The sequence below is a fragment of the Sesamum indicum genome, linkage group LG10, assembly GCF_026168435.1.
Source record: "Sesamum indicum cultivar Baizhima isolate 11 linkage group LG10, ASM2616843v1, whole genome shotgun sequence".
Lineage (NCBI taxonomy): Eukaryota > Viridiplantae > Streptophyta > Magnoliopsida > Lamiales > Pedaliaceae > Sesamum > Sesamum indicum.
In genome coordinates, this window is record NC_142666.1 from 723,263 (window position 1) to 735,098 (window position 11,836).

General features: G+C 36.7%; 2 protein-coding genes across 3 annotated transcripts; one reads left to right on the forward strand and one right to left on the reverse strand.

The window, feature by feature from the left end:
• Window positions 1-228: 228 nt before the first annotated feature.
• On the forward strand, window positions 229-4,092 carry LOC105172922 (SH3 domain-containing protein 2). The gene is made up of 10 exons (XM_011094540.3): window positions 229-447; window positions 1,278-1,394; window positions 1,621-1,690; window positions 1,795-1,946; window positions 2,451-2,552; window positions 2,676-2,876; window positions 2,964-3,026; window positions 3,135-3,284; window positions 3,391-3,465; window positions 3,651-4,092. Exons 1-10 carry the CDS (start codon window positions 388-390, stop codon window positions 3,765-3,767), a joined length of 1,107 nt encoding a protein of 368 aa, XP_011092842.1. The 5' UTR covers window positions 229-387; the 3' UTR covers window positions 3,768-4,092.
• A 332-nt stretch (window positions 4,093-4,424) lies between these two features.
• LOC105172921 (squalene synthase 2) lies at window positions 4,425-11,633 on the reverse strand. 2 transcript variants are annotated; one of them, XM_011094539.3, is made up of 15 exons: window positions 11,403-11,633; window positions 10,988-11,188; window positions 10,522-10,564; window positions 9,941-10,030; window positions 8,847-8,922; window positions 8,398-8,467; window positions 7,970-8,113; window positions 7,723-7,827; window positions 7,442-7,588; window positions 6,756-6,831; window positions 6,089-6,177; window positions 5,188-5,279; window positions 5,049-5,094; window positions 4,882-4,951; window positions 4,425-4,792 (listed from the first exon to the last, which is right to left on the reverse strand). In XM_011094539.3, coding segments are annotated over exons 2-15 (1,245 nt in total). In that variant the 5' UTR covers window positions 11,183-11,188; window positions 11,403-11,633; the 3' UTR covers window positions 4,425-4,790. The 2 variants fall into 2 exon arrangements, with proteins under 2 accessions (XP_011092841.1, XP_011092839.1); XM_011094537.3 differs by having other exon boundaries at window positions 11,336-11,632.
• Between the last annotated feature and the right edge of the window lie 203 nt (window positions 11,634-11,836).

Consider the following 11,836-nt stretch of genomic DNA (forward strand, 5'->3'; position numbering starts at 1 on the left):
ACCAAACATAATGCTTGTGTTTGGATTTGTTTTTGGAATGCTTTATTTTAGTATTTTGGAGATTGAGAGAAAAAATAAAGATAAATAAGTGTGTTTATATATTATATATAAAAAGTTTAAAAATAAAAAGTACATAAATAAAATATAAAAAATCAAAAAACAAATATTGAATGCGTTTTGTCTTTGTTTGTTTTATTAGTTTTGCTTTTCTGTTGCCTCCCAGAATAGAAAAAGTGGCCATTAATTCAAAATTAGCAAGCCAAAAATCAAATCAAATTCCGAGTCTCATTTTTTACGAGCGATGAGACGGCTCTCCTGATGCTCTACTTGAGATTAGAACATCTCAGCTGTAAACGCACACATTGAGAGGTATTGATCGATTCGTTAATGGAAGCCATCAGAAAGCAAGCCTCCAGGCTACGAGAACAGGTAGCCAGGCAGCAGCAGGTACTGTATATATGTCTCTCTCTACACATTGCGTGGCATGTCTGCATGTTTCTGAACTAGAATTTGTACGCAAACATAATCGGATCAGTGGCGCGTTTTTAAATAACACGGTGATTTCAGATCTTCGTCAATTGTTGATGTTTCGTTATAACTTTGTGCTTCAAACTTGTATGAATTTGTTGATATTTCGGTATGATTGCTTTAAAGTTCAATGCATTTTTCATGATTCGGTATAGTTTTGTGCGTCAAAGTTGAATTCGTTTCTCATTTTTCTTTTCCTATCATTTCCATTTGAAGTTCGGCGGTTTTGCGTGTGCGTGTAATCACTTTGATTTAGGTTCTCTGACGTTTATTTATTTCATTATATTTTGGATGAAATCAGGTTTTAAGAAAATGTTGATATCGCTGTTGCGAGTATGTGTCCAACCAAGTCATCTGCGTGTGCCTGTAATCACTTTGATAAATCAGGTTTTAAGAAAATGTTGAGAGTATGTCCAGCCAAGTCATATGAAACATCTGACTCTACATTTTTCATTTGTCTGCAAAAGCAAATTTAATAATTGATATCAGGATAATGTGCCACTTTGACTGCTAATTTCTGTGAGTATTCATGTCTGTTTGTGTGGATTTATTTTGAGCAGGGGATCTAAATTTGGTTTACTGGATGACAAATCTGAACTCGTCTCAGTTCAACTTATTGCTTAAGCTTATACCGGTGTGGCTTTGTGTTGCATTGACTTCATCTTTCTTTTACTACTCTACTTATCTGTCGTGAAGTGTTCTTGTTTAGTACTTGAAAAAGTAGCATGATATTGTTGAGTTGAATTCAGGCTGTTCTAAGGCAGTTCGGTGCGTATGGAGATACAGATGTTATCATGAATAATGATGCTGAGCTCCGGCAGCACAAGAAGTTGGAAAAGCTATACATATCTACTCGTGCTGCCAAGGTCACTTTTCCTCATTTAAATCTTATTTGGGGACCATTTGTGTTGGTAACGGGGCAAGGCGGTGCAAATCATGCTCACACCTGCAGACTTTTGAAGCTTGATCGACAACTGATTCTTTGAACACTCTGAATCCATTAGTAGCTACAGTTAATTTATGATGATATTGTCATATTGACCACAATTCGTGTTCTCGGATTGAAATATGTCCTTTTCTTCTACTCTTCAGCATTTCCAAAGGGACATTGTTCGTGGCATTGAAGGCTGTATAGTTATAGGATCCAAACAAATTGAAATAGGTAATTTGCTGAACAATGAAAAACCATCTTCATTTTCATTTTTGTACTGTAATTCTTACCAGGTACGAGTATGTTGATCCTCTCTATATGCCCCTTTCTTTCAGGAACTAAAATGTCAGAAGATAGCAGAAAGTATGGTGTTCAGAATACATGCACCAGTGGTAATACATTATCAAAAGCTGCATCGAATTTTGCAAGAGCTCGTGCTCAAATGGAGAAAGAGCGTGGAGATCTGTTGAAAGCGCTTGGGACACAGGTCGTAATACACTTTTTCCCAACATCTCCAAAATGCTGGGTGATTGATCAGGCATCATGCCCTAGCATATCTATTCTTGTGATAAGTTCTGCAGGAAATTTTGCAGAATGACCCACAGCCTGCTAACAGGATACTGCCGTTGTTAATCTTTATGGATGATATCAGGCCAATGTGTGTCTGTTGCATTTTTTATACTTCTCGGAGACAATTCTCTTTAATCCACTATGGAGTTGAGTCTTGAAGGCGGTTGTTGCTTACTGCGCATTTGATTCTGTCCTATTTCTGTTTTAACTAGATCAGAGATGCAAGTATGAACCTGCATCTTGACCAAACTTTTCCATAAGATAAATAATGTTGATAGTTTTCGGTTACTCCTGGATATAGTGACAAAATATGAAGTTATTTTCTATCTTCTTCCCTCCATTTCAATGGTCTGCCTTCTAGACTGTTGGTTTGATCCATCTTCATCTTCTATCAGTGAATGTCTGACGTCTTGTGTATCAGGTGACTGAACCATTAAGAGCTATGGTAATGGGAGCTCCACTGGATGATGCCCGTCATCTTGCTCAACGATATGATAGAATGAGACAAGATGCGGAAGCTCAGGTACTTTTGGTACTTCTTGTCATGTACATCATGTAAATTGCCTCCATCTCATTAATGTTGAGATATAGGCAGCTTCTTTGGAGTGAGGCTGCCCCTTAGTTTTATATTGTTGAACCTAGATAGGCTTTTGAAGTTGCCAGAAGACAAGCAAAAGTTAGAGAAGGAAATGACCATCCAGACTTAGCTTCCAAACTTGAAGCAGCCGAAGCTAAATTGCAAGATTTGAAGTCCAACGTTGCTGTACTGGGTAAAGAAGCTGCTTCAGCATTGGCTGCTGTTGAAGATCAACAACAAAGGTTGACACTGCAACGACTGACAGCCATGGTAACACAGTCTGCAATTTCAAGTAGCATAAGTGAAAGTTCCTACAAAACTTGCAAACTTTCTGATTTGTCCTGCTGTATGTTCAAGGTTGAAGCAGAACGTGCTTACCATCAACGAGTTCTTCAAATACTTGATCAGCTAGAAGGCGAGGTAGGCATAATGTCAAAAAAACTTCAAATATGAGCAGAAGCAAATTCTGTCTTGTCATATTTTAAGCTTTGTAATCTTAAACACATGACGACTATATCTTTTGTTCAGATGATATCTGAATGCCAAAGAATTGAAGCAGCTCCTAGTCCTCGTGTGGACAATACTTCTGCACCTCCATCATATGAAGATGCAAATGGGGTGTCTACTTCACCAGCGCAGAATGGATCAACTGATAACATGGGCTACTTTCTTGGGGAGGTAATAAATGACTAATTAAGACGATAGATGAGCTAGTGCAATTGCCGCTGACAGCACATGAGAGCAGCTGTTTAATACTTTCCATTGTTCATTGCTTCTACAACAGGTCATGTACTCATACCAAGCTGAATCTGATGTGGAGCTTAATTTGTCAATTGGAGACTATATTGTCGTTCGAAAGGTTTGCTAGTCTTTGTTTTGAGTAATAGATCTTTCAGTTTCCCTTTTGACTAAAATAACTTCATTTCCTGATCCCCCTGTTCACTATGAAGCTGTAAATCCCTTCTTATCTCTTCTCATTGCTGGATTTCATGCGACCATCTAATTGTAGGTCTCTAGCTGATATATCTTTTCTGTCCTTTCAAGGTTTCAAATAACGGGTGGGCTGAAGGTGAATGCAAAGGCAAAGCCGGTTGGTTTCCTTTTGGATACATTGAGAGACGCGAGCGTGTACTTGCAAGCAAGGTAGCTGAAGTTTTCTGAACTCCCGTGGTGCTGTTTTGTGTTTCAACATGCACTTCTGTATCTCTTTTATCTTGGAGATGCAGAGATACTCAAGCTTTGCCCCTACAGCAAAAGAGCATTCTCCTGCTGCTTTCTGGCCTGCAGTCAATTTTACAGATTGACATATTGTCTGCTGTTTCCAGACTTCTTTTCTTTCCTTGAAAAGCCTTATCATTTGTTTTATAATCAATTGAAATGTCCCAAATTCAGCCTCTCTCTCTCTATTTTCTTTTTGAATATACATTAGACACGGACTTCTAGTTACATGATAGTGTCTTTTTAAAGAAGCATGATTTTATAGTTATTGAGACTCTTCGTACATAATTTTTCTTCAGATGCTTTGTGCTTTGTATTGTTTACCAGTTGCCGTTTCTTCTGATGCAACCTGGAAGAGGCAGAAGACAATTTGTAGTTTGACCTAGACATGAAAACGAGATTCTTATAAATAAGCTGGTACCATAGGGAAAAGATAATATGAAGTTTTGGTGCATTAACTTTGTTCTTACTAGTTAATTGCTTTTAGTTGGCATTCCAAATTTCGGGAAATAGCGAGCCAGCATCAAGCCGACCTCAGACATCCAAAATTTTGGGTGAAATTACAATCAATTCGTAGATCATATTTACTTGTGCACAAAATTACAAGTTTAATCACTCTGAAAATTTTCATACAGCAGACGTAAGGGATGTAAAATATACTTTTGCATGTCTAAGTACAAACTTTTAAATGAAAAGGAACGAAACTACACATCCTTCAGCTTTAACATAAGCTGGAGCTCTTTCCTGGACTATTGCTGAGATACATGTCGGGGATACCAATACACAAGAAAACTAGGCAACATTCGTTAAGTTTATTTGTGTAATAGGCCCGCTCGCTCCAATGCTTAAGTTGTGAAATTCATATCATCACCATCTGATTGTGGTACCCCAGAGATTCTTTATTTTAGGAATTGCCTTGTATAGGTAACTATAATAAGTAGCGTTTTCCAAAGGTTGAAAACCCAATCCTGCAATTATTGAGAGCAAAATATGAGCGAGAAGCTTAAAATCTTTTCTCATACTCATGGTTACTACATTTTTATAGAAAGAAACTTACAGATATTAGTTGGTCGAGTTGCAGATAGGTATGCCAAAAGAAGAGCCAAAATGATGAAGATGAGAGCTATCTGCATTACAAAATAAAAATTGAGGATTAGAGAATTATCCGTTTGGACAGATCGCTTCTTGAGTAAATAATCAGCAAAGAAGGCACTGAATACTTACCAAAGTTGCATTGTATTGGGGCTTGCTCTGGATTATGTAAGATTTCCTGGTAAAAATGAAGAAGGTCGCTCAGAATTTGTTAAAAGGGCAATTAGTTTGTTGAAGGAGAGAGGGAGAGAGAGAGATTAACCAAGCTTACCTTTGGCTTAAGGTTCCAGAGTCCCTGCAGATTTTCAGGATTGCTTCCAAGTTCTCTTTTGTCTTTTTAGCATTAGGATCAGCATCGTCAACCTAGAAAGTCCAGGAGGCAGAAGGTTTTTTCAGCAAACAGGAACGCGTCCTCGCCAATCAGGAAAACAAAAATCACACTCAATATCATTGTATTTTGCAATTTGTAATCCTTATGTACAAGAGTGGTTAACATTCTAACAAATTTCACAAATTGTATACAGAAATCTGCTGGCATTCAAAATCAAACTCTAATCCATTTTTATGTTAAACAACCACCTCATCTAAAAGTTTAAAATGTTAGAGACATTTAATATTTAATATCTTAACACACTTGGAAATGAGATTTGAACCGGAAATCTCTTGTTTGGCCTAGTCTAATACCATATTAAACGACCACCTTATCTAAAATCTTACACTCTTAGAAAGGAAAATCATTCAATATTTTAACATTTTATTATCAAATTGAAGGAATTCAGATTCCTGGAGGTAGGCATCCAATGACACATCATGACCAAGACACAGAACTCTGTAAATTTGGTGAGATTTTTAGAATGCAGAAATAGATAGATTGGAACTATATCTAAAGTAAATTTTTTGAAGGAACAAATTACCAGTTTCAATCTAAATTGTGGTGTATGCATTAACCTATATTCAATTTCAATAGCAAGTATTAAAGGTAAAATAATTTCTTAATTTTTCTGTAAATATATCTTGGACCCTGGCTGTAAAACCTATTATATGGCATCATATATGGGAAAGTTACGTCAGTTTATCAGAATATATTGAAACCCCAAGAACAGAATATGGCATCAGGTTGGAGTCCATAGATAACAGCCAAACTGGCTTCTTGGCCCAAAGAAGCATTGTACCTTTGATTTTAGCATACGAGAAAAATCGTAAAAAGCTCCATACACGTCCGTCATTGTTTTAGTTCGGTCAATAACTTTTGCAGTTAGACCTAGGACAGAGAAACAAAACAGAAGTAATTAGTATCCAGAAGAAATGAATATGAAATGAAACACGGAAAACTACAGAATGCTACCTAGCACAAAAAATTGCAATGGTCTAGAAGATTAACATTCTGAAAGCTAAACCACAATGTCAACTTTTGTCAAATTCTAGGAAAGGGACCCCAATGTTTTTCTACATGTATATATACCTAATCTGAAATTCAATTTGAATTCTGTCAAAAAAAAAAAAAAAAAGATGAATTCAGCTGAGAGCTGGTATCATGTCCAAGATCATAGAGAAGCTCAGAACCAGTGAAAAATGGTGTCAGTAAATCATAGGCCAACACAAAGCTAATCCAAATGCAGCAGGATTGAAAACCCTTTTTTTTCCCACACATGTATTTATCTTTCATGATTGTAATTTTCTTTTCACTACTAAATACGCCCTTCGACACTTTGACAGCCCACAAGGCACCTCGATTCATGACGAGAAAAAGAATAAAGAAATTGAAAGAAACCGTACTGCATTCATCAAAGCAGATCTGATTCTTAGTGTGAGGAGAGAAAGTGAAAAAAGTCATCTTACCACGTCTCATTTTTACAACACCTCTGAAGACTTGAATGTTGTTGTAGCACAAAGCTAGTGTCCCAATTGCCATGATCTGGTAATATTAGGAAAATTATATCAGATGCACCCTTTCTGATATTACAACAACAATATTAGATGATCTCAGGACCACTCCCGGATGTAGTGATCACATTATGGCAAACGACTGTAGGAAGTAATGTGTTAAAAAGCTTCTTCCAATCAATTGAAATCTAGTACTCACGTGTGCAAGCATATAGACAAGACATGTGAGTTTTCAGTATTTTCATGGGTAATACAAGTGGTGAAGAAGCTAACAAACCCAAACTGGACAAATTATGGCAGGAGGAACCAATAAGTAAATGACCAGATGTCTAATTCACCGACAAATCAATAATAATCTAGAGAACATCAGATAGACATCTTGAAATTTTGCCATTCCTTTTGTGCCACAAAATATGGTCTGCCAGCATTTAGAGAAAATGATAAATTCGTAGAAACCTAGAAATGTACCGGGAAGAGGAAATTACAAGACTATGATTCATTCATTCAATCCTAATCTTCCAACCACCAACATCATAAGAAGACTAAATGCTTTCTAAACAATAATTTGATAATAGAAAAAATAAAAGCATTTCGTGGTTGAAACGGCTAAAATATGTGAATCAACCAAAATAAAATTGTACCTGCGGGATTGCACAAAACCGAAATATTGCTGGATCTCGTAAAGCAGACATGTACTTTAAGCAATCTTCTACATGCACTAAAGCATTTGTGACCATGTCATTCAGGCACTGCACCGCCTTAACTGAGTTTTCCTCATATTTTAAGTCCTATGAACGTAAAACCAAATAAACTGTCACTTCCACAATTTGATCCTATGGAATTAACTCCGTCTATGAAGCAACTTTAGTAGAATTCTGAAAATAAATGCTAAATTTGACAAGAAGCAAGGGAAGAAATGTACCTCAAGTTTGTTAACATATTTACTCCAAATTTGGCGAGGCCAGAACATACGCGACTTTGGTATCTCATTAATGTCCTCGAGATAATCCCGGATAATATTTGTTTTCTGCAATTATTGCAAGAATAAGATAATTTTAGAGTTTCAAATGTGAGAGAGAATAAGATAATTTTAGAGTTTCAAATGTGAGAGACCCTCTAGTGAGCAGCCTGTGTACTGCTCTGATTGCTACACATAATGGAATCAGCACCTGGAGAAATAACCCCATTGAGTTGGAGAGAGCATCTGAAGCTAGATCTTCTTTTCCAGAAGCATGGAACAGCTTTGACAAACCTAGTCCAACAAGTCCGGCCACATAGTGACAATATTCATCATAATCATCAATTGTCTCTACCTGGCAAGAGAAAGAAGTTTTAGCGGACTATTAACGCAATTTCTGTCAAGCCAAGATGTAATTTTGTCCTAAGATCTGTCATGAAAGATTTTCTATCCATCATATATTATGATGTTCTAGTAGCTTGTATAGATGTGTTTGCCAGAAGAAATATTATCGAAGCAACAAATTTGTAGGTTATTAGATTTTAATCTCTAGATTTCAAGGAAAGCTATGCTAAAAGCCAGGTAACATCACACAGTTTCGCAACTATGTCAGCCTCCAGCATGATATTTCTAGTATACCTCCTTACATATAAACTTAGCCATTCCCGCACCCATTCTCATGGTAATATCTTCAATTGCCTCCTGGTAACTGCAAAAGGGAAGGAGAATTATCTTGAATGCACGGAACTGCATATCATATACATTTAACTAGTTGTGGAGCAAAGTAACTTCGATTACCAGAAAACTGAATATCAGGAGCATCCCAATTTTACAAAACTGATAGAGCATAATCCTGTTTAACTAAGAACTTTTAAAAGTTTTTGGTTCTTAGACAAATATTGATCAGGAGGTGAGTCATGCTCTCAATCAGCCAAATTCAACTTAAATTCTTTACGTTGTCGCATAGGAAGTCTAGGTGAAGAAAGTTTTATTTTGTCAGAATAATGTTAGAGACACCTATCCATCTTGGGCAGACCTACTAGACTATTAACATGCTGAAACAACTTGCTAAGAGCTACTTAATTTACCCGCTTCCAAGCTCCAGAAAAGCTGTTGAAACATGATGGAACTCATCCATGAGAACTTTGTAGTCCTTTGTACCACCTATCAAAGGAACAACTAGACTTGTCAGAGTATCTATGTTGGATCAAAATCTTCTAGCATGTTCTTTATATTGGAGTGACTGCAATAACAACATCATCAAAACAGCAAGAAGAATCAAAAGAAGTAGGACCCAATTTGTTGAAACGATAACCAACTGCAAATTCCATATGAAGTAAAGTGCACAATTAAGCTGAAAAATGATGGAAATCATAATGATAACTTTCTTAACCTGTGAAATGGTATGGATCGAAAGCAATATCATATTTCTTATCAAGCCATGATGGTACCTATAATCAGTAAAGTTTGCATTTGATTTGGCCTTGGGGAGTGGCAATAGTACCATTATAGTCTTCATATTAGTGAATGCTGTCTATGCTGGTTTGGAACAGATTTAAGACCTACAGGTGACTTCTTTAATTGACAATTAAATGGTCCTAAATGACGTAGGTGGCAATAAATGACTGAATATTGCAGCTACAAGGAGGAGGGAATGTCTGAAGTCAAAGTATCCTACTATTGACTTAACATAACAGATTAAAATATTAGATTCATATGGAGAGCTTATGTATTTTCTATCAAATAACCGACCAAGAAAAAACCCAAGTCCAGACCAAAATGTATGGTCAAGATTTATGGCCAAGTAAACTTGTATAAGGCTTAAACAATGAATTCAGACCACAGAATGTTATTTCTAGAACAGTTTAATTTGGGGCAACTGGGGGATCAGGTGAGTATATACTACTATTTGTTTTCTATTCATTCGTTTTCTTTCCCTTCTCAGCATGCTTTTGGAAGAAAGATGAGTAGTATGATGGGTAAACCAAAAATACCAGAGAGCAACAGAGTGGTTCTTAGGCCTATTCAGATTTAATCCATAACCTCTCTGACATCAAGAAGTCATGAGGAGACTCATTACAGTATGTGAATCAACTCTTACAGCACCCTTGAATGTGTGAAATCAGAAAGCTGATAATACACGGAGTACTGAAAGACTAGAGGCAGGTCTTAAAAAACTCACATGAAAAATGCCATTCACGGTCGTATATGTGACGATGGAAAGCCATCAGAATAGGTACTTTAACCTCCATTGATATGCTTGTATCGTCCTCTGTCAAATCAATAACATGGTACAAAAATGGTCAGTTTAGATTTATTGCCGAAAAAATAAAAATCTGTGAACACCAACCTAATGCGGTAGATGATCAACATGATCACACCAAAAACCGCATATCAAGCCTGTCTTCACAGATGAACTTTTGCGTTTCTTGACTAAATGTAACTTCGCTTCATTCAAGTAACAAAAGAGTCTACATTTGACCCATCTGTTTCACTTATTTATTTATTCTAGGAGGTGAATTGACCTGTTTTCTACTACTATGCTAGTCATAGTAGAGCAACATTAATGCAGGTAAGGTACTGTATTAGAAAGGTCTATCAAAAGTTTAAGCCCTCATCAGCAATTATACGTACAAGGCCTTAAGCAAGAGGCCTTTGAAAGGTCTCCAATAACCTTTTTCTCTGGCGTCCGGCATCAGTTCTTCTCAATTGATTGAACAAATATTACCATAAGCAAAAGCACTTATCAACAGAGGAGCTTACCAACAGTGTCTAGTGCTCGAAGAACCAAATAGAAAATGCACACCTGCGAAATACGAGAAGATTTACCCAAAAGTCATTTTGGCACCGCAAAATACATACTATGACTTACTGGCAAGTCAATATCAGAACATGAACTAGAATTTGCTCATCTTATACTTACTAATCTCAGATTTACTGATATTCTATGGATCCATAGAATTTGACTCATTAATTAGAATTGATTAAAAATCATTTCCAATTTTCAATCAAGTGTTCTAATTCTAATTCTGACACTATAGACTTCAATCCTTAATACCAAAAAATTATGTCAGTTATCACATGCTAGAACTATTCAACTACATCATGCAATTGCTAGAAAAAGATAACCCAACCTTGAAACATAAAATCTACAACACGAGAGAGCGAAAGTAATTACGAATTTAGAAACAGAGTAACAAATAAAATTAGACAAAAAGAAATTACTCACAGCGTCACGAAGATCGGTATCTAGCTGCTGGATGACGAGAGCGAAGCTTCTAGAAACTTTATGAAGCATAGAGTAACAAAATGCCCAGTGCGGCTCCGCTGGGATCTGCTTCTCCGCCCTTCTAGCCGCCAGCTTCAGCTTCACCATCGGATACAAATCATCCGGATGCCTCCAAATCGCTTGCAAACTCACCATTGTTACCTAATCAACGCCAAATCACAAACAACATCAAATCACAATAATCCACAAACAGAAGATCGCATACAAAGTCAGAAGTTCTGATTCAAGGTCTTCGTCACTGATACGAAATCCACGGATTTTTAAACACAACACCGAGTATTTAATTACCGAAAAATTTCAAGTTCGCAACAAATCCTTGAATCAGAATCACATTGAGGTTAACCGCATTCCGTACTTCTCTGGCTCTCGAGAGTGATTTGATTTGATAATGCGGAAGTCAAGAGTGAGCAATAGCGATTTTTATATACGCAGCGATGAAATTTATGCGTGTGTTGATAAAGAGGGAATAAGAAATTTTTTGGTGGGGAGTTTAATGGAGAAAAGACTGCGGCCCTGACTTGCGAGTGCGCTTTGTGTGTGTAACAGTGTCAGATGTTTGTGGAGTAAGTTTGAAATTTGAAGAGGCTGAATTGTTTGACGAAACGGTAGTTACGGTTATAAGTATCTGGTTTGCCAGTTGCCAGCTGGGCGTCTATTGTCTACTCTATTCTCTTTTGAGGAGCCACAGGTAAGGTTGTGTTTGGCAACAACACCAATTAAAAATATGGAGTCGTCCGGTTTTATTTTCAGTTGTACACTATTTTGATATTTTAAAAGTTTGATTGTTTA